Here is a 22,629-nt window from a genome sequence, read left to right as displayed (position 1 = left end):
ACGCACTTTAAGGAGTCTTCTTCTTACCTGCTGTTTCTAAGCTAGAGTAGGCACTTGGCTGCAAGCCCTGGAAGGCATGAGTTCTCCTGTGTGGGGAATTGTAAAAAGACACCATGATGGAAAGGCACCATGATGGGTTGTCTGGAAAGACTTGTGTCGACAGCTGATTGGTTGAGCCAATCAGGAGCCAGAGTTCTGAATAGCTGCTGTCTCTGGCTTGCTACTGAGACAAACAGTTTTAACTGCCACTTTCACCTCAGAGAGTGAAGAGAGCGCTGACTGGAAACAGCCAGGAAGGAAATGGCTGCCAACTCTCTGAAGTCTGATCATTTCTAAGGCATGAAGCATATTTTAAAAACTGTTTAAAAGGACTGTTTATTCCCTCTGTTCTCTGTGTGAATTTAGAGAGACTGCTGTATATATTGTTGCCTTGTTTGATCTTTTGAATGGAAGTAAAGATACTGTTACTTATTACATAAGTCCGAGTGACACTTTATTATACTGCAGAGTATAGTTTGGTTCAGAAAATGTGGTAAAGCTTCTGTTTATTTACATTTACCAACCCCCACATCCTGCATGCCACACACGCACTCTCCTTGGAAAGAGTGTGTGTGTGGTGTGCAGGCCCAGAGCATGTGCACCTGCCAGGTTCTGCAACCAAGCACCGCTTACTCTGTAAGCACCACTTACTCCAAGGAGAGTGCATATGTGACATGCGGGAGCACTCACACCTGCAAGGGCCTGCAGCCAAGCCCCTTACTCTGTGATGCCGAAAAGCATGCCAGGAGCAGGGACTTGCTCGTGCTTGCTTTCTTGTCACGCTAAGTTTTGTACCAGGAGAGGCCTTTCTGTTCTGTGCTCCTGAAGAAACAAAAGAAACAAAGAAAACAGGAAAAACGAATTCCTTGCACAACTCTAGTATACACTCACATAATTGTTTATCACCCTGGAATTTTGTTTTTTGCATTTCCTCTCCAAAATATGCATGTGCCCTTAACAGGATTAAAGACCCAAATCTGGAGAAGTGTCACAAAATGACATGGGAAATGTAAGGGAAGGTTGCAACTCTGTGCTTCAATAATGTGAGCAGTTCATGGCTGCAGAGAGATAGCAATTTGAACACCTGATATGAAAATGCAATTTAACTTGGAGTTTGTAATGCTGATGAAACCATGATTATAATATTTATTCTTCCATAGAAACACATTTACTGTATTTAGCCTTCAAATAATTACCAAATGAGCTGTTAAACAGTGTATATATGTTGTTTTGGGACAACGTGAATTTACTCACCAATGACCATTACTACTCATTAATGATTGAGACACTATTGCCATAATTTTAACAGTTCTCCCAACCTACTTAATTGGGCACCAAGAAGTCCCTTCTGCCAACAATTGGTACACAGGTGTATGACATTTCTATCAGATTTTGTGTGGAGGTGGACCACAAGACATAACTTGGTATACATAAGTAAGTAACTGATGGAGAATATTGGTTTTATATAGCTTCCATTTGTTCCAGTTTGGCAGGGGCAGCCCCAGCTAATCCTGTTATTTTTCAGTTGCTTTTAAAATGCCCTATTTTTTTCCTTGCTGGGCCTTCTTTAGCTAGAAATCCAAACTGAGCCAGGGATTGGATATGATCTCTGAATGCTGATGAACATACTTATTGTCCTTGGTTTTATTTTTCATAATGTTCTTTAAAAAAAGAAAAGAAAATCTAGACTATACAATTATTAAATCTAAAAGTTATGATAGGTGTTTTCTTGATTATTATGGTAAAGGTAAAGGTTTCCCCTGACATTAAGTCTAGTAGTGTTCAACTCTGGGGAGTGGTGCTCATCTCCATTTCTAAGCCAAAGAGCTGGTATTGTCCATAGACACCTCCAAGTTCATGTGGCCGGCATGACTGCATGGAGCATCGTTACCTTCACACTGAAGTGGTATTTATTATTTATTTTATTTACAACATTTCTACCCTGCCCTTCTCAACCCCCGAGGGGGGACTCAGAGTGGCTAACATTGGCAACAATTTGATTCCACAATATCACAATGAACATCAATATAAAACCATAGATATACAATAAATTAAAAACATAACATTAATTATACAATCATATGGTATCTATTGATCCACTCACATTTGCATGTTTTTGAACTGCTAGGTTGGCAGAAGCTGGGGCTAAAAGAGGGAGCTCACCCCACTTCCCGGATTCGAACTGCCAACCCTTCAGTCAGCAAGTTCAGCAGCTCAGTGGTTTAACCTACTGTGTCATCGGGAGCTCCTGTTTATTATAGTGGTCCTAATTTTAAAGCTATCCAAGATGCTGAATCCTATTCCTCCTTGATATTTTCAACACCTTGGATAGCACATAAAAAATAAATTAATACCTATCTTGGTTCTCCACCTCATTAACATTGTAAATACAACCACCTACCAGGATTAAAAGAGCAAAGAGGACTGGAAACATCTCATACACATATTGCAGAATAGACAACATTTCAGGATGTACTGTGCCGTCGTGCCTGGGGGCTATAACTCTTAGTGAAAGAGGCATGGACATGACATCTTTCCCCCAGGGGATTGCTTCTTGCCCTCCTTTAGGAAAACTGGAACTTCCAAAGACCAAAACATTGTAGATAACTCAAAATAAGTTTAATTGTTCACAAAGAGTTATCCCTTTAAGGCAATAAGCTGGAAGTTTCAAAGGGGTAAAGGAAAATACACATTACAGTCTCTGGTTGTCTTGGGTCCAAGGAGTTTTGCAGCTGAGAAGCTTTTCCCGCAATGGCTGTGAATATCGGAATAATCACAACCCCAATTCCAATGGTCTATATTTTGAAGGCACAAAGCCTTCCTCTGGTGCCAAAGAACTAGTTTGAAGGCACTTGAGACTTCTCAACGTCGTCCAGGTTGATCTGAAAATGAAGCATATGTCTCAAGGGTAAGAACCTCAGAATTGGTGCTGAGAGGTAACTTAAACAAGGGCTTCAGAGCCAAGTCTCTCTCTCACGTCAAGCTGATCGAAAGTTTGATGGTGGAATGGAAAAGGAAACACTGTCCTGCTCTCTAGGAAGAGATGGGGTCAAACAATTGAGCAGGAGGAGCAATTCAACTGGTGCAAACAACATTGATTGACAGCTATAAAAACCAATCAATCCAACGACATATTTACAGGGTAAAAATGCAAAATCAGGCATGATGCAACAGTTCAAATCCTGCAACTTACAGTTCTACATATAGGTGGCGCCACTCGCGCCATCACATGTACCAAAAAAAAGAAAAGAAAAAAGATGACTTATGCTGGAAAATAGCAAAACATGTTTCAATATGAAAATGTTTGTTTATTATTTTATTTCTCATTGTTACCCAGGTAAAAAAGAATCGTATCAGTTAAGTGACAAGTTACAATTTGCAAAATCAATTATGGAATGTTTGCAAAATTGTCTCAACTTTCAAATGCATCTTAATAAACACTTGCATCGCTAAGCTTATGCCCAGCAACTGATATTTTACACAGTTGGAGGCAGAGCATTATACTCTTCCATACTTTTATGTGTATCCATTTTTTTCATTTGCATTATGTCCAGAATAAAGATTTTTTTTTTGGTCAGATTCGAAAGTCTCTAAAAAAAATACAGATAAACACTAACTTTGTGAGAAAAATGCAAAACCTGCTCTACATATTCATAGCCCTTCCGATACATGGTGTGCAGGAAGCAATGTAATTGTGAAAAAATGTGCAGAAACATGCCTTAGTCCATTGTGTTTTAAAAAATAATATATGCATAAAACAAAATATTATATCAAAATAAACATCGCCATCATCATCATCATCGCAGACTTTCACTCGTGACCGAGTATGATTGCCTTCCAAGTGTAGGGTCTTGGAGATGGGTCTGTAGGTGACCAATTCTTGGGCTGTGTGTTCTTTCACAATGAGAACATTGTGTTGTTGCATGCTTTCATGCCCAGAATCACTGGGTTGCTGTGAGTTTTCCGGGCTGTATGGCCATGTTCCAGAAGCATTCTCTCCTGACATTTTGCCCACATCTATGGCAGGCATTCTTAGAGGTTGTGAGGTCTGTTTGGAAACTAGGCAAGTGATATTTATATATCTGTGGAGAAAGGGTGGGAGAAAGAACTCTTGTCTGCTTGAGGCAAGTGTGAATGTTGCAATTGTTCACCTTGATTAGCATTTAATGGCCTTGTAGCTTCAAAGCCTGGCTGGTTGCTGCCTGGGGGATCCTTTGTTGGGATCACTTTGCCTAGTTTCCAAACAGACCTCTCAACCTCTGAGGAAGCCTCCCATAGATGTGGGCAGAACATCAGGAGGGAATGCTTCTGAAAGATGATCATACAGCCCAGAAAACTCACAGCAACCCAATGAGAACATTGGTTTCCAGATGGAAGGCAGTCCCGACAAGGATTTGCTTAATACACCTTCCTCTTGACATCTTTTAATTCATAAAATATTGCCATACTCTGATATGAAAAAGGAACAATGAATCATTATAAATGTGTACCTCATTGTTAAAAAACTGGAACATTTCCAAATGTTGGTAAGGCTTCAGTGCTCTACAATTTCTAGTGTACTCAAGTTAAGCATGGGGAAATTGCCTAAATTGAGTTAATTGAAACTGCCTTCCAAAATAAAAGGAAAGAAGGAATTAGCAGAGGGGGGGGGGGGGGGGCAGCAGCAACAACAAAGGAATAATAATAATGCCAAGAAATGATTTTTTTCCCCAACCCCCCCCCCCCCCCCCCGAAAAACAGGAAGTGAGTTAGCAGTAAGTGTGCTACCAAGAAAGCACATTTATGGAAGTAAATCAATTCTAGGATGGTGGAAAATGTGAAAAAAAAATCTCTCCTTGCTCAAAGGTACATGAAGGGACATTTGGGGGCAAACAGTGATTTTTTTTTGGAAGGGGGGGCAGAATCCCCAAAGCTTCTTGAAGGACAAGTACAGCTCTCTAACCCAGCAGTTCTCAAACTGTGCTCTGGGGAGCCCTAGGGGCAGGCCTGTAGCCAGGATTTCATTTCGGGGGGGGGGGGGGGGGGGGGTGAATTCTTTTCAGGGGGGATTTTGGGGGGCTGAGTTTGGGGGGGGGCTGAGTCTGAGTGAAAGAGTGTCTACCCTAGCAAACCTTTTGTATCATTACCCCAATACCCCCATGCATATGGGATATATTGAGTATGGTGATCAGATCATGATATGAATAAACATAACAGTTTAAGTAATGCACCAGTAAGGCCTTTTCGTGACCCCCCCCCCCCCCCGGCTACATGTCTGCCTAGGGGCTCAGCAAGAGGTACTCAGTGGCTCCGATGGCACCCCTACTCCTCTGAGGTTTCTGCTATTATTATTATTATTATTATTATTATTATTATTATTATTACAAAGGCTGGATAGCTATCTGTTGGTAGTGTTTTACCTGCATGACAAGAGGGGGTTGGACTGGATGGCCCTGGTGGTCTTCCACTGAAATACTGCTAAGTTTATACTGATTAAAATTGTTCTTCATCTAAATATTGTATATATATATTTGCACTGTGTGAATTAGTTCAAACAAACACTCTCCATCCATTTGTCACTGGTCCAGCACATGTCTGATAATATATACATTACATATAATATAAGGTATACAATTTTTTTGTTACGTCAGCTCTACTGGCTGCCAGTCTGCTACCAAGCACAATTCAAAGTGCTGGCTTTAGCCTATAAAGCCCTAAACGGTTCTGGCTCAGCTTATCTGTCCAAGCGTATCTCCCTCTATGAACCATCTTGGTGGTTAAGATCTTCTGGGAAGGCCCTGCTCTTGGTCCCACCTTCTTCTCAGGTGTGGTTGGTGGGGACAAGAGACAGGGCCTTCTCAGTGGCGGCCCCTTGCCTGTGGCACTCTCTCCTCAGTGAAGTCAGATCAGCTCCCTCCCATCTGACCTTCAGAAAAAATAAATAAAAATGTGGCTGTGGGACCAAGTCTTTGAACAATAATTCCGTGCAACAAGTGAATATGAAATAAGTGCAATTACGACTGGAATGACTCCTGAACTGTGATTTTGAATTGCGTGACTTTCATTATTGGTTTTAATGTTTATATGTTTCATCTTTTTGGTTTTAATGTATATGTATTTTATTTATATGTCTGTTTATGTGGCATTGAATTGTTGCCTACTTGTAAGCTGCTTTGTGTCCTCTTCGGGGTGAGAAAGGTGGGGTATAAATATCATAAATAAATAAATAAACAAACAAACATTGATTGGGCTCCACCAGAAACTTTTGCTTCAAAAAGGGCTCCACAGCTGAAAAAGTGTGAGTACCCTTGACCTAAACCAGGGGTCCTCAAATGTTTTAAACAGAGGGCCAGGTCACAGTCCCTCAAACTGTTGGAGGGCCGGATTATAATTTGAAAAAAAAAATGAATTAATTCCTATGCACACTGCACATATTTTATTTATAGTGGAAAAACACTTTAAAACAATACAATAATTAAAATGAAGAGCAATTTTAGCAAATATAAACTTATTCGTATTTCAATGGAAAGTGTGGACCTGCTTTTGGCTGATGAGATAGGATTGTTGTTGTTGTTGTTGTTGTTGTGTGCTTTCAAGTAATTTCAGACTTAGTTTGACCCTGAGCAAGGGCCAGGTAAATAACCTTGGAGGGCCTTATCTGGCCCCCGGGCCTTAGTTTGAAGACCCCTGACCTAAACTATTCATGGCCACTTTCGCTTTAGGTAGATCAGTCACAGTCAATATCTCATGCATCACCCAGCCGTGATCTCATGCCCATTTGTAGGGGTGATGCAATCAGTCTTAGTCACTGGCAAAGAAGAAAGGTTCTCCCATTTTTTTCTTACATGTGACTTAACTCATCCGGTTGACAGAATTCTGTTTATTCACATCTGAGCCTATGAGAAAATGATGGCATCAAGTTCATCCGGTATAATTCCTTGTTACAGTCAACTCACTGAACCAACCTTCTTTTTTGAGTTGACAGAAACTGAGATACTTCCCATGGAGATCTGACTGCATCTTCATCATACGTAGATTGTTTTATTTTAAAAGTTTAAATGAAATTCTGCAGAAATTCAAACCCAGGGTTCCCAAAATGCATGGATACTATGGTTGTGAGTCAACTAGTACAGTTGTGAGCTCCCAACTTTCCTGAATAGAAATGGTTTGGGGGCTTTGTTATCCCTACTTTCATTTGGAGCATAGGAGCCGCACGTTGTATTTTTGATATAAGCGTGAGCTGCACATGTTCAGTATGAAGTTGCTTGTAAAGACTAGGTTGCTGTTGTTTATTTGTTCAATCGCTTCCGACTCTTTGTGACCTCATGGACCACCCAATGCCAGAGCTCCCTGTTGGCAGTCGCCACCCCCAGCTCCTTCAAGGTCAAGACAATCACTTCAAGGATACCATCCATCTATCTTGTCCTTGGTTGGCCCCTCTTCCTTTTTCCTTCCATTTTCCCCAGCATTCTCTAAGCTTTCCTGTATTCTCATTATGTGGTCAAAGTACGTCATCTTTGCCTCTAATATCCTTCCCTCCAGTGAGCAGCTGGACATTATTTCCTGGAGTATGGACTGGTTGGATCTTCCTCCAACACTACAGTTCAGAAACTTCTATCTTCCTTTGCTCAGCCTTCCTTATGGTCCAGCTTTCGCATCCATAGGTTACTATGGGGAATACCATTACTTTAACTATGTGGATCTTCATTGCCAGTGTGATGCCTCTACTCTGTAGAGACTATACCTTCCAGATAACATCGCCTCACTTCATGAGAACTTGAAATCCCTGAAGACTTCTCATTCCTTCTATACACAGTATCTTCCCTTCTAGACACAAGATGACCAAATTCCCCAAACGTTATGTTGTTGACACAGCTTTAGGAAAACAGCAAGCATTCTGATAAATCCAACCCATCCATAGCTCCACACCGCAAATTGCTATCACCCCTCTCCCTCCCTCCCTCCCTCCCTCCCTCCCTCCCTCCCTCCCTCTCAATCTTAATTTCATTCTCTCTGCTTCTTTCCCCTGCTTCCTGATACATACTACATACCCTGAGACTGTCCCAATTTTGTAGGAACATTCCTGTCTAATTCTTTGCCTTCCCACATTTTTAACTGCTTGAAAACTATCCCAGATTTTCCTTCTTTTTCTTCTTTCTTCTGATCCTGCCTCAACTGATTTCAAAGCAAAAATGTAGTTTGCACTCAATTAACTCAGACAGGAGAAGGTGGGATCTTGTCCTTCGCAGGAGGCTCAGGCAAAAATAGAATGCTCTCACCATGTGTGTTCTTTCTCATTCATAACCTTTGGCGTCTCAACTACACTCTGATCTTGTTTGGCCACCCGTGTTCCTGGTTTTCCACCTGGGAAAGTTGGAGGCATGACACACCCACAGCTTTCATGCACAGCCAACTTTCTGTTGCTTCCATGGACAACATAGATGACAAATGAGATTTACTGAACTCTCACAAAACATTGATTAATTCAAAGACCTAGCCATGTTAGCTTGGATTCAGTATACAAAGGGATTTTGTGGCACCTTAGAAACTCACTGAGAAAAGGAAGTTGGTAGCAAACTTCTGAAGACTTATGGTAAGTCTTCTTCCTCAGATGCATCTGAGGCAGTACAACTTCTCAGGTATTACAGATCCCTTTGCATGATGATTTCAAAGAGCTTACTTAGCTGGGTCCTAGCCTTAGTACACAATTGGTGCATTGAAACACTGGCCAAGCATGCAGTAAATTTCACATTTTGCTTCCTGGAAAGCAACTGAGTTGGAGTGTTAGGGCTGCAACCCATCACCTTTCAGGCCCCACAAGCCTCTGCAGTAGAGGGACCTTGGAGATGGGGTAGAGCCACACCAGAGAGGCATAAATTGCCTGTGAACTAATGTCTCCCCATTCCTAGTATTGATTTGGTGATTGATAAATATGTGAGGGGAAGTCATAGGGAGGAAGGAGCAAGCTTGCTTTCTGCTGCCCTGGAGACTAGGACACAGAACAATGGCTTCAAACTACAGGAAAGGAGATTCAGCCTAAACATGAGGAAGAACTTCCTAACTGTGAGAGCTGTTCAGCAGTGGAACTCTCTGCCCCAGAGTGTGGTGGAGGCTCCTTCTTTGGAGGCTTTGAAACAGAGGCTGAATGGCCACCTGTTGGGGGTGCTTTGAATGCAATTTTCAATCATTTTATTATTTGGGAGTTGTAGTTGCTAGGATTTATAGTTCACCTACAATCAAAGAGCATTTTGAACTCCACCAATGATGGAATTGAGCCAAACATGGCCAACATGAACTCCCATGACCAAGAGAAAATACCGGAAGGGTTTGGTGGGCATTGACCTTGAGTTTTGAAGTTGTAGTTCACCTGCATCCAATGATGGACCTGGACCAAACTTGGCACATATACTCAATATGCCTAAATGTGAACACTGGTAATGTTTAGGGAAAACAGACCTTGACATTTGGGAGTTATAGTTGCTGGAATGTACAGTTCACCTACAAAGAGCATTCTGAATCCCACCAATGGACCAAACTTCCTAGCAACAGAAAATACTGTGTTTTCTGATGGTCTTTGGTGACCCCTCTGACCCCCCCCCCCCCGGGTTCAACCATTTCTTGCCAAGGAAAATTATCATAATCATAGGTTTTTAACTCTAAGGATCTTTCATGCTGGATAGGTAGATATTTTTCAAATTTGAATCAAAATGGACTGAGTCAATAGGTAATCACTTGTACTCAAAGATGCTCCTGCCAGTGTTGCCCAACAGCAGATCACTACGTTTCACTGTTCATACTGAAATGATGTTGCAATTGATGGATGACAGTTTCTGGGATAAAACCACTTCTGCTTTTTGTAGGTATTTATTTCCAGGAAACTCTGCTTCCTTCAGTACAGTTTTGTCAAGAGAACAGGAGAGGCACAACAGCACCGAGACTCTAAGCGAGTTAAGAACAACACTGAAACAAGGTAAGACCATTGGTCTTCTTAAAGGGTATGACTTAGGCAAAGAAAATAACTTCTCAGTACCATTGGCCCTACTATCATTTTGCAAGCAGGTAAAAAGTTTATTTATTCAACCAGGCTTTGGGAATTGATTTTTTAGATAATATAGATAATATGATAGACTTCGAGATGTTGTTTTTCTTTAATGGCTTTTGTTTCAAACTAGCTTTACTTTTTGGAGTGCTTAATTGCTTTATTTTTAACCTTTTTAAAGCTATTTGTTTTAAATTAAGTTTAATGGTTTATATTTCTAACTAGCGTTACTTTTTGGCTAGCTTAATTGCTTTGTGACCTTTTAAAGCCATTCATTTTTAAATATCTTTGTTTTAACTGTTGGAGTTCCAAACTAGGTAAAAGGCAGGTGATAATAATGATCTCAATAATAATTGATGTAAGGCAGCATTTCTCAACCTGGGGGTCGCAAGGGAGTGGCAGAGGGATCGCCAAAGACCACATAGTATTTTTTATTAGTCATGGAGGTTCTGTGTGGGAAGTTTGGCCCAATTCTACCGTCGGGCTTCAGAATTCTCTTTGATTGTAGGTGAACTACACACACACACACACACACACACACACACACAATATTAAGTGAAACAACATCAGATGCTTTGGAAATTTATGGTATGTGAATGTAGGAAGTTAAGTGAAGAAACACAGAAGTTGAACTGCCTGGAGGAACTTGGAGGGCTGAAAATAAAATGATGTGGTTTGAGCTCTCTGTCTGACCTTGCAGCTCAGGACCTGTCTACAAAGCCATATATATCCCACAGAATATCAAGGCAGAAAATCCCAGAATATCTGCATTGAACTGTGTTATCTGAGTCCACACTCAGATAATGTGGGGTTTTCTGCTTTTTTCTGTTGGAAACTAGGTAAGTGAGGTTTATATATCTGTGAAATGTGCAGGGTGGGATAAAGAACTCTTGTCTGCTTGAGGCAAGTGTGAATGTTGCAATTGGCCACTTTGATTAGCATTGAATAGCCTTGCAGCTTCAAAGCCTGGCTGATTCCTGTATTCTCAAATAATATGCTGTGCCCAGGTTGGTTCATCAGGTGCTCTGCTATGGCTGACTTCTCTGGTTGAAGTACTCTGCAGTGCTTTTCATGTTCCTCGATTCATGTTTGGGAGCTGCATTTAGTGGTCCCTATGGTAGACTTGTCCACAGCTGCATGGTATACGCTAGATTTCTAAAGAGCTGAGGGGATCCCTCTTGTCCTTTGCAGAATATATCATTTGTTGGTTTTTCTTAATGGGTCTGTAGATAATTTGTAGGTTGTGTTTCTTCATCAGCTTCCTTCTGCAGTCAATGGTTTACTTACTTACTTACTTACTTGCTTGCTTGCTTGCTTGCTTACTTAGGCAATCCCTTGTAGCTTGACGATGATTGTCTTCCAGTTGTGGTGTCTTGTCGGTGGGTCTGTAGGTGGCTATGGAGCCCTATTCTTGATCTGCGTGTTCTTCTGCAGTGAGGACATTGATTTCCAGACAGAAGGTGGTACCTGTCAGAGTTGGCTTAATGAGTCTTCCTCTTGTGTGTTTCTCCTTTTCACCTTCCATTTGTGCCTCTTCAAATTCTACAGCACTGCTGGTCTCAGCTGACCTCCAGCTAGAGTGCTCAAGGGCCAGGGCTTCCCAGTTCTCAGTGTCTATGCCACAATTTTTAAGATTGGCTTTGAGCTCATCTTTTCCTCTGGGTTGATCTTTCCTTCCATGGCTTGTTCTTGGTCTTGTAGCTCTTCTGATGTCTGTGGTGGAGTCTCCATCAGCCTGTAGAGCCCAGTTTAGGTGGTTCAGTTCCCCTTGGAGAAGGTGGGGTTTGCCAATTCTTTTTGCACAGTCTGCCAGGGCTGCAACTGTGCTTCTTCTTTTGACTTGGGTGATAGTTGGAGTTTTTTGTAAGCTTTAGAATTATCCTCTTAGGGCGTTTCTACACTGCCAAATGAGTACAGTTTGATGCCACTTTAACTGCTAGAGTTGGGCTTTTTATATTGACTAGAGAGGGAAATTATATTCAAAAATAAATGTGTGGTTTTGCAAGGAAAGCAGCATGTTCTGCACAGAGAACACCACATTTTGGTTCCTCTTTACCGCCCTGTACATTACAAAGACCACAAGTGGTTCACTTACAAAAGGGAAGAAGTAGGGCCTGGGAATGTTGACATTTCTCCAACACCCAGATATGTGAGGCTGGTTTGACATTTGGGGATTTTAAATTTAGTAAAAAGGACATTTAGTGTGATTGTGTGAAGTGACACACACACACACACACACATATACGCATTGATGAAGCCCCCAGTGATGCAGTGGGTTAAAGTGCTGAGCTGCTGAGCTTGTTGACTGAAAGGTCTCAGGTTTGAATCCAGGGAGCAGCATAAGCTTCCACTGTCAGCCCCAGCTTCTGCCAACCTAGCAGTTTGAAAACATGGAAATGTGAGTAGATCATTAGGTACCGCTCCGGCGGGAAGGTAACCGCACTCCATGCAGTCATACTGGCCACATGACCTTGGAGATGTCTACGACAACACCGGCTCTTCAGCTTAGAAATGGAGATGAGCACCACACCCCAGAGTTGGACATGACTGGACTTAATGTCAGGGGAAAACCTTTACCTTTACTACATGCAGTACATTGAAGAAGTGAAAAGAGAAGGTCTTTGCACACTCCCTCTGCCCTTTTGTTCCTCTTACCATAAACAGAAGGTAAGATTATTCCATTAACTGAATTGTGGAAAATTCAGGATAGACAAAAGAACAGCCTTTTCCCCATCTAATATTTTGTTGCTGAGCTTCCCTTTTCTGTAGTTACACTTTAACCAGGAGACTCAATATGGGTAACTAGATGCAAAAAGGATGACGTGTTTCTTTCTTTAATAACTCTGAAGAAGAAGGAAATTGGATGGATGTACAGGGCTAGAGTGGTTAAATGCAAATGAGACCTCTCAGACTTATAATAACTATGTACAAGGGGAAATATCAGCAAAAGTAGCTTTCTCGGAATACTAGAGATGGCTTTGAAGGAACTAGATCGGATCCTCAAATGTAAATAGAGAGACTGAATACCAGTGTCAGGATTATCCATGCCATAGCATTTCTGATTATTATGGAATGGGTGGTTCTGAAAACTGGGCAATACAGAAGGCTGTCAGGAAGAGAAACAACACCTTTGAAATGCAGTGCCGGAGGAAGCCGCCTGGATACCAAAAAGACAAACGAGTGAGGACCCTTCCAAACAGCCCTATATCCCAGAATATCAAGGCAGAAAACCCCACATTATTTGATGGTGGACTCAGATAACCGAGTTCAAAGAAGATATTGTGGGATTTTCTGCCTTGAAATTCTGGGATATAGGGCTGTGTGGAAGGGGCCCCAGTCAGAGGGTGCATCTACAGTGCAGAATTAATTCAGTTTGACACCACTTTAACTGTCATGGTTTAGTACTATGGAATCCTGGGAGCTGTAGTTTAATGAGGCACCAGTCCTCGCTGATAAAGAAGGCTAAGGCATTTTAATACAGAAATGCCCAGGACTCCATATCACTGAGCCACAGCAATTAAAATGGTGTCAAATTGCATTACGCTAAAACAAAGATGACTAAACTGAGACTTTGAAAATATGATATTGTTAGTGTTGGAAATAGGAACCTTCTTCAAGCCTCCACTGGTTATTTGTTATGTATATAATTTAGATTGCTTACTGTGTGTATTGGTATGTGTGTATTGGTATGCTGTTTTCCTTAACTCTATGTTGTGGGAGGGGCTGCAGAACATGTGATCAGAACTGGGACTATTCAGGACTCAGACTCCATTTTAGATACAGTACAGTATGCTTTCAGACGCCATTAGAAACAGTATGCTTTTAGAAGACTATTGAAACAGACTTTAGAGACACTATTGCACTCAATATAGAGAGATGCTTTAGACTATGGACTATTGATTACAAGAAAGATGCCCTGTGTTATCTGCACAGCAAAACTACTTCAAATCCTATCTGTAACTGGATTGATATGCAATGTACCTGAATGCTGAATACATGGAGTTTGTGAGTAAATCAACTATGTTATTACAATGAAGTTTACTTATTTTTGTCTCTTGAGAGCATGTTTTAAACCAAAATGTTTTAAGGGAGAGTAGATGTTTTTTGGGCAACTGAAAAGAACACTTCTGAAACTGCTACATACATATACAATATACATAGTGCATTGGCATATCTTTGTTTCTAACAGTTCAAAGAAATATCTAGATATATCAGTTTACCAGCTGAGAAACCCCATTGCCTTGCATGAATGCTAGGGTAAATTTCAGGCCATCTCTTGTAGCCTGAGGATGATTGTCCTCCAAATGTGGTGTTTTTGCAGTGGGTCCATAGGTGGTTGTGGAGCCCTATTCTTGATCCGCATCTTCTTCCGCAGTGAGGACATCAGTTTCCAGGTGGAAGGCAGTTCCGGTCAGTGTTGGCTTGATGTGCCTTCCTCTTGGCACGTTTCTATCTTTCGCCCTCCATGCCTCTTTGAATTCTGCAGCACTGCTGATAACAGCTGACCTCCAATTAGAGTGCTCAAGGATCAGAGCTTCCCAGTTCTCAGTGTCTATGCCACCGTTTTAAAGGTTGGCTTTAAGCCCATCATTAAATCTCTTTTCCTGTCCACCAATGTTATGTTTCCTGTTCTTGAGTTGGGAGTAGAGTAACTGCTTTGGAAGATGGTGATCAGGCATTCGGACAATGTGGCCAGTCTAGCAGAGTTGATGGTGTCGGAGCATGGCTTCAATGTTGGTGGTCATTGCTTCTTCCAGCATGCTGACATTTGTCCGCCTGTCTTCCCAAGAGATTTGCAGGATTTTTTGGAGGCATCACTGATGGTATCGTTCCAGGAGTTGAGTGTGATGTCTGTAGAAGTCCACGTTTCGTAGGCATATAGCAGGGTTGGGAGGACAATAGCTTTATAAACAAGCACCTTGGTTTCCCTGCAGATGTTAAACACTCTCTGCTTCTCTCTGCAGAGAGAAAGTGAAAGAGAGAGTAGGGAATATTTACTACTAAGTAGAACATTGACTCCAGCAAGTTTTTAACCCTTCTCAGCAGGCCCGTAGCCAGGATTTTGTTTTTTTTTTTTTTTGGGGGGGGGGGGGACTGAGTTTGTTTTTTTTTTGGGGGGGGGGGCTGAGTCTCAGTGAAAGAGGGTCTACCCTAGCAAACCTTTTGTATTGTTACCCCAATACCCCCATGCATATGAGATATATTGAGTATGGTGATCAGATCATGATATGAATAAACATAACAGTTTAAATAATGTACCAGTAAGGCCTTCTCGCAGACCACCTTCAGAATTTCAGGGGGGGGGGGGCTCAAGCTCCCCAAGCGCCCCCCCCCCCCCCGGGCTACATGCCTGCTTCTCAGGAAGCTGCCTGATTTCCCAAAAGGTTATGGTGAATGATATTTTTCAAAAGGTTATGGCATCTTTTTTCCAAACGCTAGGTAGAATTGAGGGTAGCAGAGAAAGAGGAAGGCCTCCATCAAGATGGACTCCATCAAGGCATCTAGACCCTTGAATTTGCAAGAGCTGAACAGGGCTGTTGATGAGTAGGATACTTGGTGGTCTCTCATTTGCAAGCTTGCCATATTTTGAAATTAATGACAACAAACACATGCATCTAGGCATTTATTAAAAATGCAGGAATCCAGCTCTCTTTTGTACCTCAGAAATTTGGCAGAGATCCTTTGAGGATTCACTGTGGTATTACTTTCAGGGACTGCCTCACCCCCTACCATCCCCAGAGATCCCTCCGTTCTGAGGACCAAGATCTATTGGAAATTCCCAGTGTCAAGACCTTGCGTCTAACAGCAACCAGACGCAGAGCCTTTACAGCAGTGGCACCATCACTCTGGAATACTCTGCCACCTGAAGTCTGTGCCTTGCGGGACCTATCAGCTTTTCTCAGGGCATGTAAGACATATCTGTTTCGACAGACCTTTGATCTCTGACATTGTTGTTTTAAATTGTTTTTAATTGTTTTTAAATTGTGTTAGATTTTAGCCTGTTCTTGTAAGCTGCTCCGAGCCCCAGGGTAGTGGCAGCATACACACAACTTGGTTGCTTCACTAAATTGGCTATTGCTGCAAGTAATGACAGTGTGAATAAATTGTCAATATTTGCTTGAGATAGTGCTTACAGTTCTGGAGGGACTCTTAATTTTTTTGCATCTCATAAACTTAGCATGGGGATTTGGTTAACCAGTTAAAATTTGTGAGTAAACCAGGTTTTTTTTGTAAAAAATCTGAAACATTTCGGGGGGGGGGTTTGAACCCCTAAAACCACCCCCTCGCTACAGGCCTGGATGCTGATAGGTTTTACCATCCTATGGGAGGCTTCTCTCGTGTCCCACAACAGGAATGGATGTGATGATAATATCTTATTCCAAACATATTGTCCTCAATTCATTGGGTTTTTTTTCCTCAAAAAAGGTCTCATTCTTCCTGCTTTTGTGTTTACTTTTTTCTCATTCTTTCCATTTCATAGGATCCTTCGGGTAACAGTAGAATTAAAAATCAAGACCAACGTTTTATCAAAAAGAGAAAAGAAGATGGGCTACCTCCTTGAAATCTTGGTTTTTGGGCTTCTTTCAACTGGCCTGCTTTGGGAGGGTAAGAATTGGGAAGAGGAGGAGGAGCAATACCGCATGCATTTTCTGGATCATCCCCAGATGTGAGCAAGGGGAAGATGTGAGCCTGATGTTCTCTGCATGTAAAGTTAAACTTCTTGTCTTCTCTTTCCAGGTGTGCAATGTGACCCAAGCCTATATAAGCTTAATGTCCAACCTGTGACGGTCCAAGAGGGACTCTGTGTCTTCATCCCTTGCAACTTCACTTATGACCCAGCTGATGCCGATATTAATTCCAAATTGTATGCTTACTGGTCCAAGGGAGGATGTCCACCTTCTCCTTTAGTGGCCACCAATGATCCAAAGAAAACTATAGCAGACAGTGCTCGGAATCGCTTTTTTCTTTCAGAGGAAGTGGAACAAGGCAACTGTTCTCTTGCCATCAATGATGTCCAAAGAAATGATGGTGGGGAGTACTGCTTCAGAATGGAGAAAGAACCTAGTGCAAAATTTAATTTCCCAGATAGATTGAAAGTGGCTGTAAAAGGTGAGTGTTGATAAGGACATCTGCCTCCCTGCAGAAGCTTCAAGTGAAATACACAATACATCCTCTGCTGAGAGACAGGATCTCCTCCACATTCACTGTTCCAAAATATGTGATGTGCTATAAGCACAGGCACTAACCAAAGTTCAACAGGAAGCCACAAACAACAATGGGCGGGACCTGTTAAGTTCACCATTAATGGTCTGGGCAAGCAAGGGTTATGAACTCTGGCACTACTTATCAGTTGTCCATGCACTCCTAATATCCCTCACTGGTTCTCCAAGCTGTCTCTTGCTAAAGGCATAGCGAACATGGTCTGCTGCCACATACCATTCCACTCTTTATGCCACAAACACAGGCACAGACAGGAATGTAATAAAGTGTAAGAGCGAGAAATTTGAGGGTGGGGGTTCTGTCGATTCCAGAGCAAGTGGAATCCTTTGGCCTCTGAATCAGACTGCCTTTGAAACTCAGAGGACTGTGGAGAACCTTGGGTCATTTCAATAGGACATCTGAGACTCGCTCAAACCAACCCTTGACAAAGCTTTCATTCTCTTTAAGTGCCCATATTATTTATATCGCCATGCAAATACATCTCAAGAAGTGGATTTTTTTGGTGTCAGGAGCAACTTGAGAAACGGCAAGTCGCTTCTAGTGTGAGAGAATTGACTGTCTGTGAGGATGTTACTCAGGGAATGCCCAAATGTTTTACCATCTCGTGGGAGGCTTCTCTCATATTCCCACATGAGAAGCTGGAGCTGACAGATGGGAGCTTACCCCACTCCCCAGTTTCAAACCACCGACCTTGCGGTCAGCAGTTCTGCCAGCACAAGAGTTTAATCCATAGCACCTCTGGGGGCTCCTCAAGAAGTGATGAGGTGAAAATTGGATAGTTCCCAAGGTCTTCATAGCTCCTCTTGGGTAAAGAGTCTGCCGAGATAATACTGAGCATTTCCCAACATTGTAAACATGTCTAAAGATGTTGAGCCTTTGCAAATGCTCAAGAGAACTGTACTCCCCACCCTCCTCATACATTCACATATGAATGCAATATCCTCATTTTTATGCATCCTAAAATAAAAGCATCCCAAGGAAGAGCTGTCACAGACATTCCTCTGCTCCTTTTCCTACTCATCATACGATGTCACAAGAGTGCCCATTTTTCATGCCGTCTTTCTTGCTCAGGATGCAACACTCCTCCACAAAATTGCCCAACCTGAGAAACCCAGAGCTGTGGGGATATGGTAGAGATTTGTGTCACATTTCCAGCACAACAAATACAGCATAGGGATTTAATATTAGGCCAACCCTGTCTTTTTTTACTGAAGGCTACCACTTGCAACCTCTTCTTTTGTGCATAGTGTGCTGTTTCAGAGGAAGGAAATGGCACAACCACCTCTGAGTATTCTTTGCCTGAGAAACATGGGATTATCATATGTTGGCAGGCAATTTGTAGTCATGGATATCCAAGAATCAAGGAGAACTGTCTGGGTGCTTAGGAAATAATTTGCATCAACAGGAGTGTTTTGTGGTCCCCTTCCCCTAATGAAACTTCTCATTCATATATATGTAGAATGGCTTCCAGGTTGAACTCCAGAGACTTCCTCTTTTTCTTTTGCTGATTCCTTATATCCTGGGACATAGGCATAGAAAACTAAATGTACCCATTATACTCCACAATTTTGTGGAGTAGAACGACCAACCAAAATGTTGTATGGTTGTTATGAGTTTTCTGGGCTGTATGGCCATGTTCCAGAAGCATTCTCCCCTGACGTTTTGCCTGCATCTATGGCAGATATCCTCATAGGCTGTGAGGCCTGACCTCACAACCTCTGAGAATGCTTGCCATACATGCAGGTGAAACGCCAGAAGAGAATGCTTCTGGAACATGGCCATACAGCTCAGAAAACTCACAACAACCCAATGATTCCGGCCATGAAAGCCTTCGACAATAAAATGTTGTATTCTATGTGAGACGAAGCCCAGTTGTGGGAAAGGAATACAGAGTTGGTGTGAGTAGCCCTATACTAATGACTCTCTTTTCCTCCTTCCTTAGGATTGCAAGACCCAGTAATAAACTTTTCTGGGAAACTTAAGGTGAACGATCCTGTAAATATCACTTTCACAGTGCCAGGAAGTTGTTACTTGAAGCCTCCACATGTCTCCTGTAAAACAGTGGCTAGAAATTTCACACTGAGGACCTCTGTGTCAAATGATTCCCACGTTCACAATGTGTTTGACTTTACACCCTCAGTGGCAGACAACAAGCAGAACCTCACCTGCACAGTCACCTATGGAAATGGAATCACCTCTATCAACAAGGAGACAACTATCCTTCTGAGCGTCACATGTGAGTGGCTCTTGCTATTTGTAGCAGGAGCATTTTAAGGTCTTAATGTTTTTATCAACACTGCTGTTCAAATTAGTCTGAGTGGGACTGAAATAGGTATGCGAGGGAGAACACATCAAGAAAAGGCTTGGTTCTGCATAAAATAATTGTCAGTCATATTATTCATTCTCTTGCCTCTGAAAGCAGGCAATTGCTTTTGGGCATCCTTGTGATGGATCTCCTCTCTGGACCTGCCCCACAGTTCCAAGCCCTTGGGTCCTGTTCCCCACTGTGCCCCCCCAAAATGATCCCTTCTTGGATCAGGTACTTTGATCTCAAGGTGATCTTTATATAGACCAATTGATCGGTCAGTGGGTTAATCGGTGAGCTCTATCAGTGTGCTGGCACAGCTGTGCCAGAAGCTAAATTTTCTTTTTCTATGCATGGTTAGTTTGCACGTGTTTCTGTTAGCCAGGCATTTTGCAGTTAAGCAGCTTCCTCCAGGCTGCAGTCATAGGCTAGCAGCCTACCTATCATAGTTGGGGCTTTTGGAACTGCCCTTTTCCCCAGGTTCAGGAGGGAAAAGGGGACAGCTTGTTCAATCTTACAGTTTGAAGCCCAGCTACAGGATGTGTGAGTTTTTCCCTCCTGTAAAAAAGCTTCATTTCTTACAAGCTTGGCTGGGGAAGACAATTCTTACAGCTTTACTAAGAAATACAGCCCAGCCCTTGTTGGGGTTAAAGAAACAGATCCACAGCACTCGTGGAAAAAATCCAAAGGATTCCAGCTGGAAAATCTTCAGAATTTTAGCCGGTAAGGTCTACTCAGGTACCCATAAAGCAAATTGGAACCGGGAGTAGGGCCCCATGCCAGCTAAGCCTAAAAGACAGAGTGCCCAGATTTCCCTTTTGAAAGAAAGAAACAGTTCATGAAGCTAGTTGCCTGTCCATTGTGGACAAGTTAAGAAATATTTGGTTGATTTGTTGAAGATCTAAGAAGTATTTGACTTATTTGTTCCACAAATAAAGAACTTTGTTAAACTTTCCAAGCTTCTAAAGACTTTTTATAGGGAAATTCATAGGGCCTCTCAGCCGAGGCACCCCGACGTCCCGCTGGGCACATAAAGATCACGTCGTGTTAATAGACAATTGCTACAGGCCCAGCGTGTGACAGCACAATCAGACTCGCTATTAAAATGTAATAGGAGTATCCAGACACAACTGTAAAAAAGAATGAACAAAGTAAAGTATATGAAGATACAGTTTGTTTAACCCCTGAGGTGAAATGTCAGGAAAAATTGCTTCTAGAACGTGGCCATATAGCCCGAAAAAACTACAACAACCCAGTGATTCTGACCATGAAAGCCTTCGACAATACATTGATGATAAGCAACCTGAATTCTTTAGCCCTGCTGTACAGCATATTGCCGTTGGGGAAATTTTGTTGTTGTTGTTGCTGCTGCTGCTGCTGTTGTTGTTGTTGTTGTTGTGTGCCTTAAAGTCATTCTAGACATATAATGAATTGACCTCAATACTTTGAAGCAGCTAAAGAGTCCAGGTCCTGCTGTCTGTAGGTTGTTGTTGTTGTTGTTGTTGTTGTTGTTGTTGTTGTTGTTGTGTGCTTTCAAGACATTTCCTGTTTATAGCAACCCTAAGGTAGGGTTTTTGCTGGCAAGATTTGCTTAGAAACAGATAGTAATTGCCTTCACCTAAGGCTGAAGATTGTGGGTTTCTGTAACCAAGTAGAGATTTGAACTCCAATTTAACTCATTCCACAACCCTACTAGTGTTGAAAAATGGAATATGGTGGATATACTCAGTTCATCCTGAAATTAGCTATCCAATGTCTGCATTCCTTGGGGGAATTACTTGCAAATGGCCCACCTTAATCCCAGTTTCCTTGCCTAATACTGGTTGGTTACTGCAGGAGACCACATGGACAAAGCCAACATTATGATTTTCTGCTTTAATAATGGAGTGGGATGGGAAAGATCCCAATAACAGATTCTCTTCTAAAATATCCTGAATTCTCAGCAGGATGGTTCACTCACACAAAGTGCTTGCTCTTGTCTTACAGACCCACCCGAGACGCCAGTTATCAGTTACGAAATTAGACGTCTAGATAACAGTAAGTTTTCATGTACTTGAAAAGCCATGGTATTATTAAAATTATACTTAGGTTGTTGGTTTACCTTGCAGATTCTTGAGGCAACAGCAGTAAATCTGAACAAATTTAAGAACCACTGACCTTTGCATGAACAGTGATGTACCTGGGTTACCCATGTTGCATTTTGAGGCGTATTGCACTCAGTTGACACTTCTGCTGTGTGCTCTTGGCCATTCCAAATCCCAAGCCTCTGTTTCCCATCTGTAAAATAATACAGAACTATAGAAGAGCACTGGACCCCCCGGTGGCATAGTGGGTTAAACCGCTGAGCTGCTGAACTTGCTGATTGAAAGGTCACAGGTTCAAATCCAGGAAGCAAGGTGGGCTCCCGCTGTTAGCCCCAGCTTCTGCCAACCTAGCAGTTCGAAAACATGCAAATGTAAGTAGATCAATAGATACCACTCCAGCGGGAAGGTAACGGCGCTCCATGAAGTCATACCGGCCACATGACCTTGGAGGTGTTTATGGACAACTCCGGCTCTTTGGCTTAGAAATGGAAATGAGCACCAACCCCAGAGTCGGACACGACTGGACTTAATATCAGGGGAAAACCTTCACCTTTACTATAGAGGAGCACTGCACCAGTCCCTCCAACCTTTCATGAATGAAAATGATTCAACTAAAACCAGAGAGTGGTCAAGATGGCCAACATTGTGAGAGGAAGCCACAGGGAGGAGGAAGCAAGCTTGTTTTCTGCTTCCCTGGAGACTAGGACGCGGAACAATGGCTTCAAACTACAAGAGAGGAGATTCTATCTGAACATGAGGAAGAACTTCCTGACTGTGAGAGCCGTTCAGCAGTGGAACTCTCTGCCCCGGGGTGCGGTGGAGGCTCCTTCTTTGGAAGCTTTTAAACAGAGGCTGGATGGCCATCTGTCGGGGGTGATTTGAATGCAATATTCCTGCTTCTTGGCAGGGGGATGGACTGGATGGCCCATGAGGTCTCTTCCAACTCTTTGATTCTATTAATG

The 22,629-nt window shown here is 42.3% G+C and overlaps 1 protein-coding gene across 1 annotated transcript in view; it reads left to right on the top strand.

The window, feature by feature from the left end:
* The first annotated feature begins 9,926 nt into the window (after nt 1-9,926).
* Nucleotides 9,927-22,629, top strand: part of LOC132780646 (sialic acid-binding Ig-like lectin 13) — a 37,508-nt gene continuing 24,805 nt past the window's right edge. Inside the window, exons 1-5 of the mRNA XM_060784377.2 lie at nt 9,927-9,988; nt 16,539-16,663; nt 16,796-17,167; nt 19,221-19,514; nt 21,570-21,620. Of these exons, the coding sequence (XP_060640360.2) occupies nt 16,603-16,663; nt 16,796-17,167; nt 19,221-19,514; nt 21,570-21,620 (778 nt within the window). The 5' untranslated portion in view covers nt 9,927-9,988; nt 16,539-16,602. The remainder of the gene's footprint in view (nt 9,989-16,538; nt 16,664-16,795; nt 17,168-19,220; nt 19,515-21,569; nt 21,621-22,629) is intronic.

This window comes from Anolis sagrei, chromosome X (assembly GCF_037176765.1).
Source record: "Anolis sagrei isolate rAnoSag1 chromosome X, rAnoSag1.mat, whole genome shotgun sequence".
Classification (NCBI taxonomy): domain Eukaryota; kingdom Metazoa; phylum Chordata; class Lepidosauria; order Squamata; family Dactyloidae; genus Anolis; species Anolis sagrei.
The sequence above is the reverse complement of the archived record's forward strand: the minus strand, read 5'-3'. Positions and strand labels throughout refer to the sequence as shown.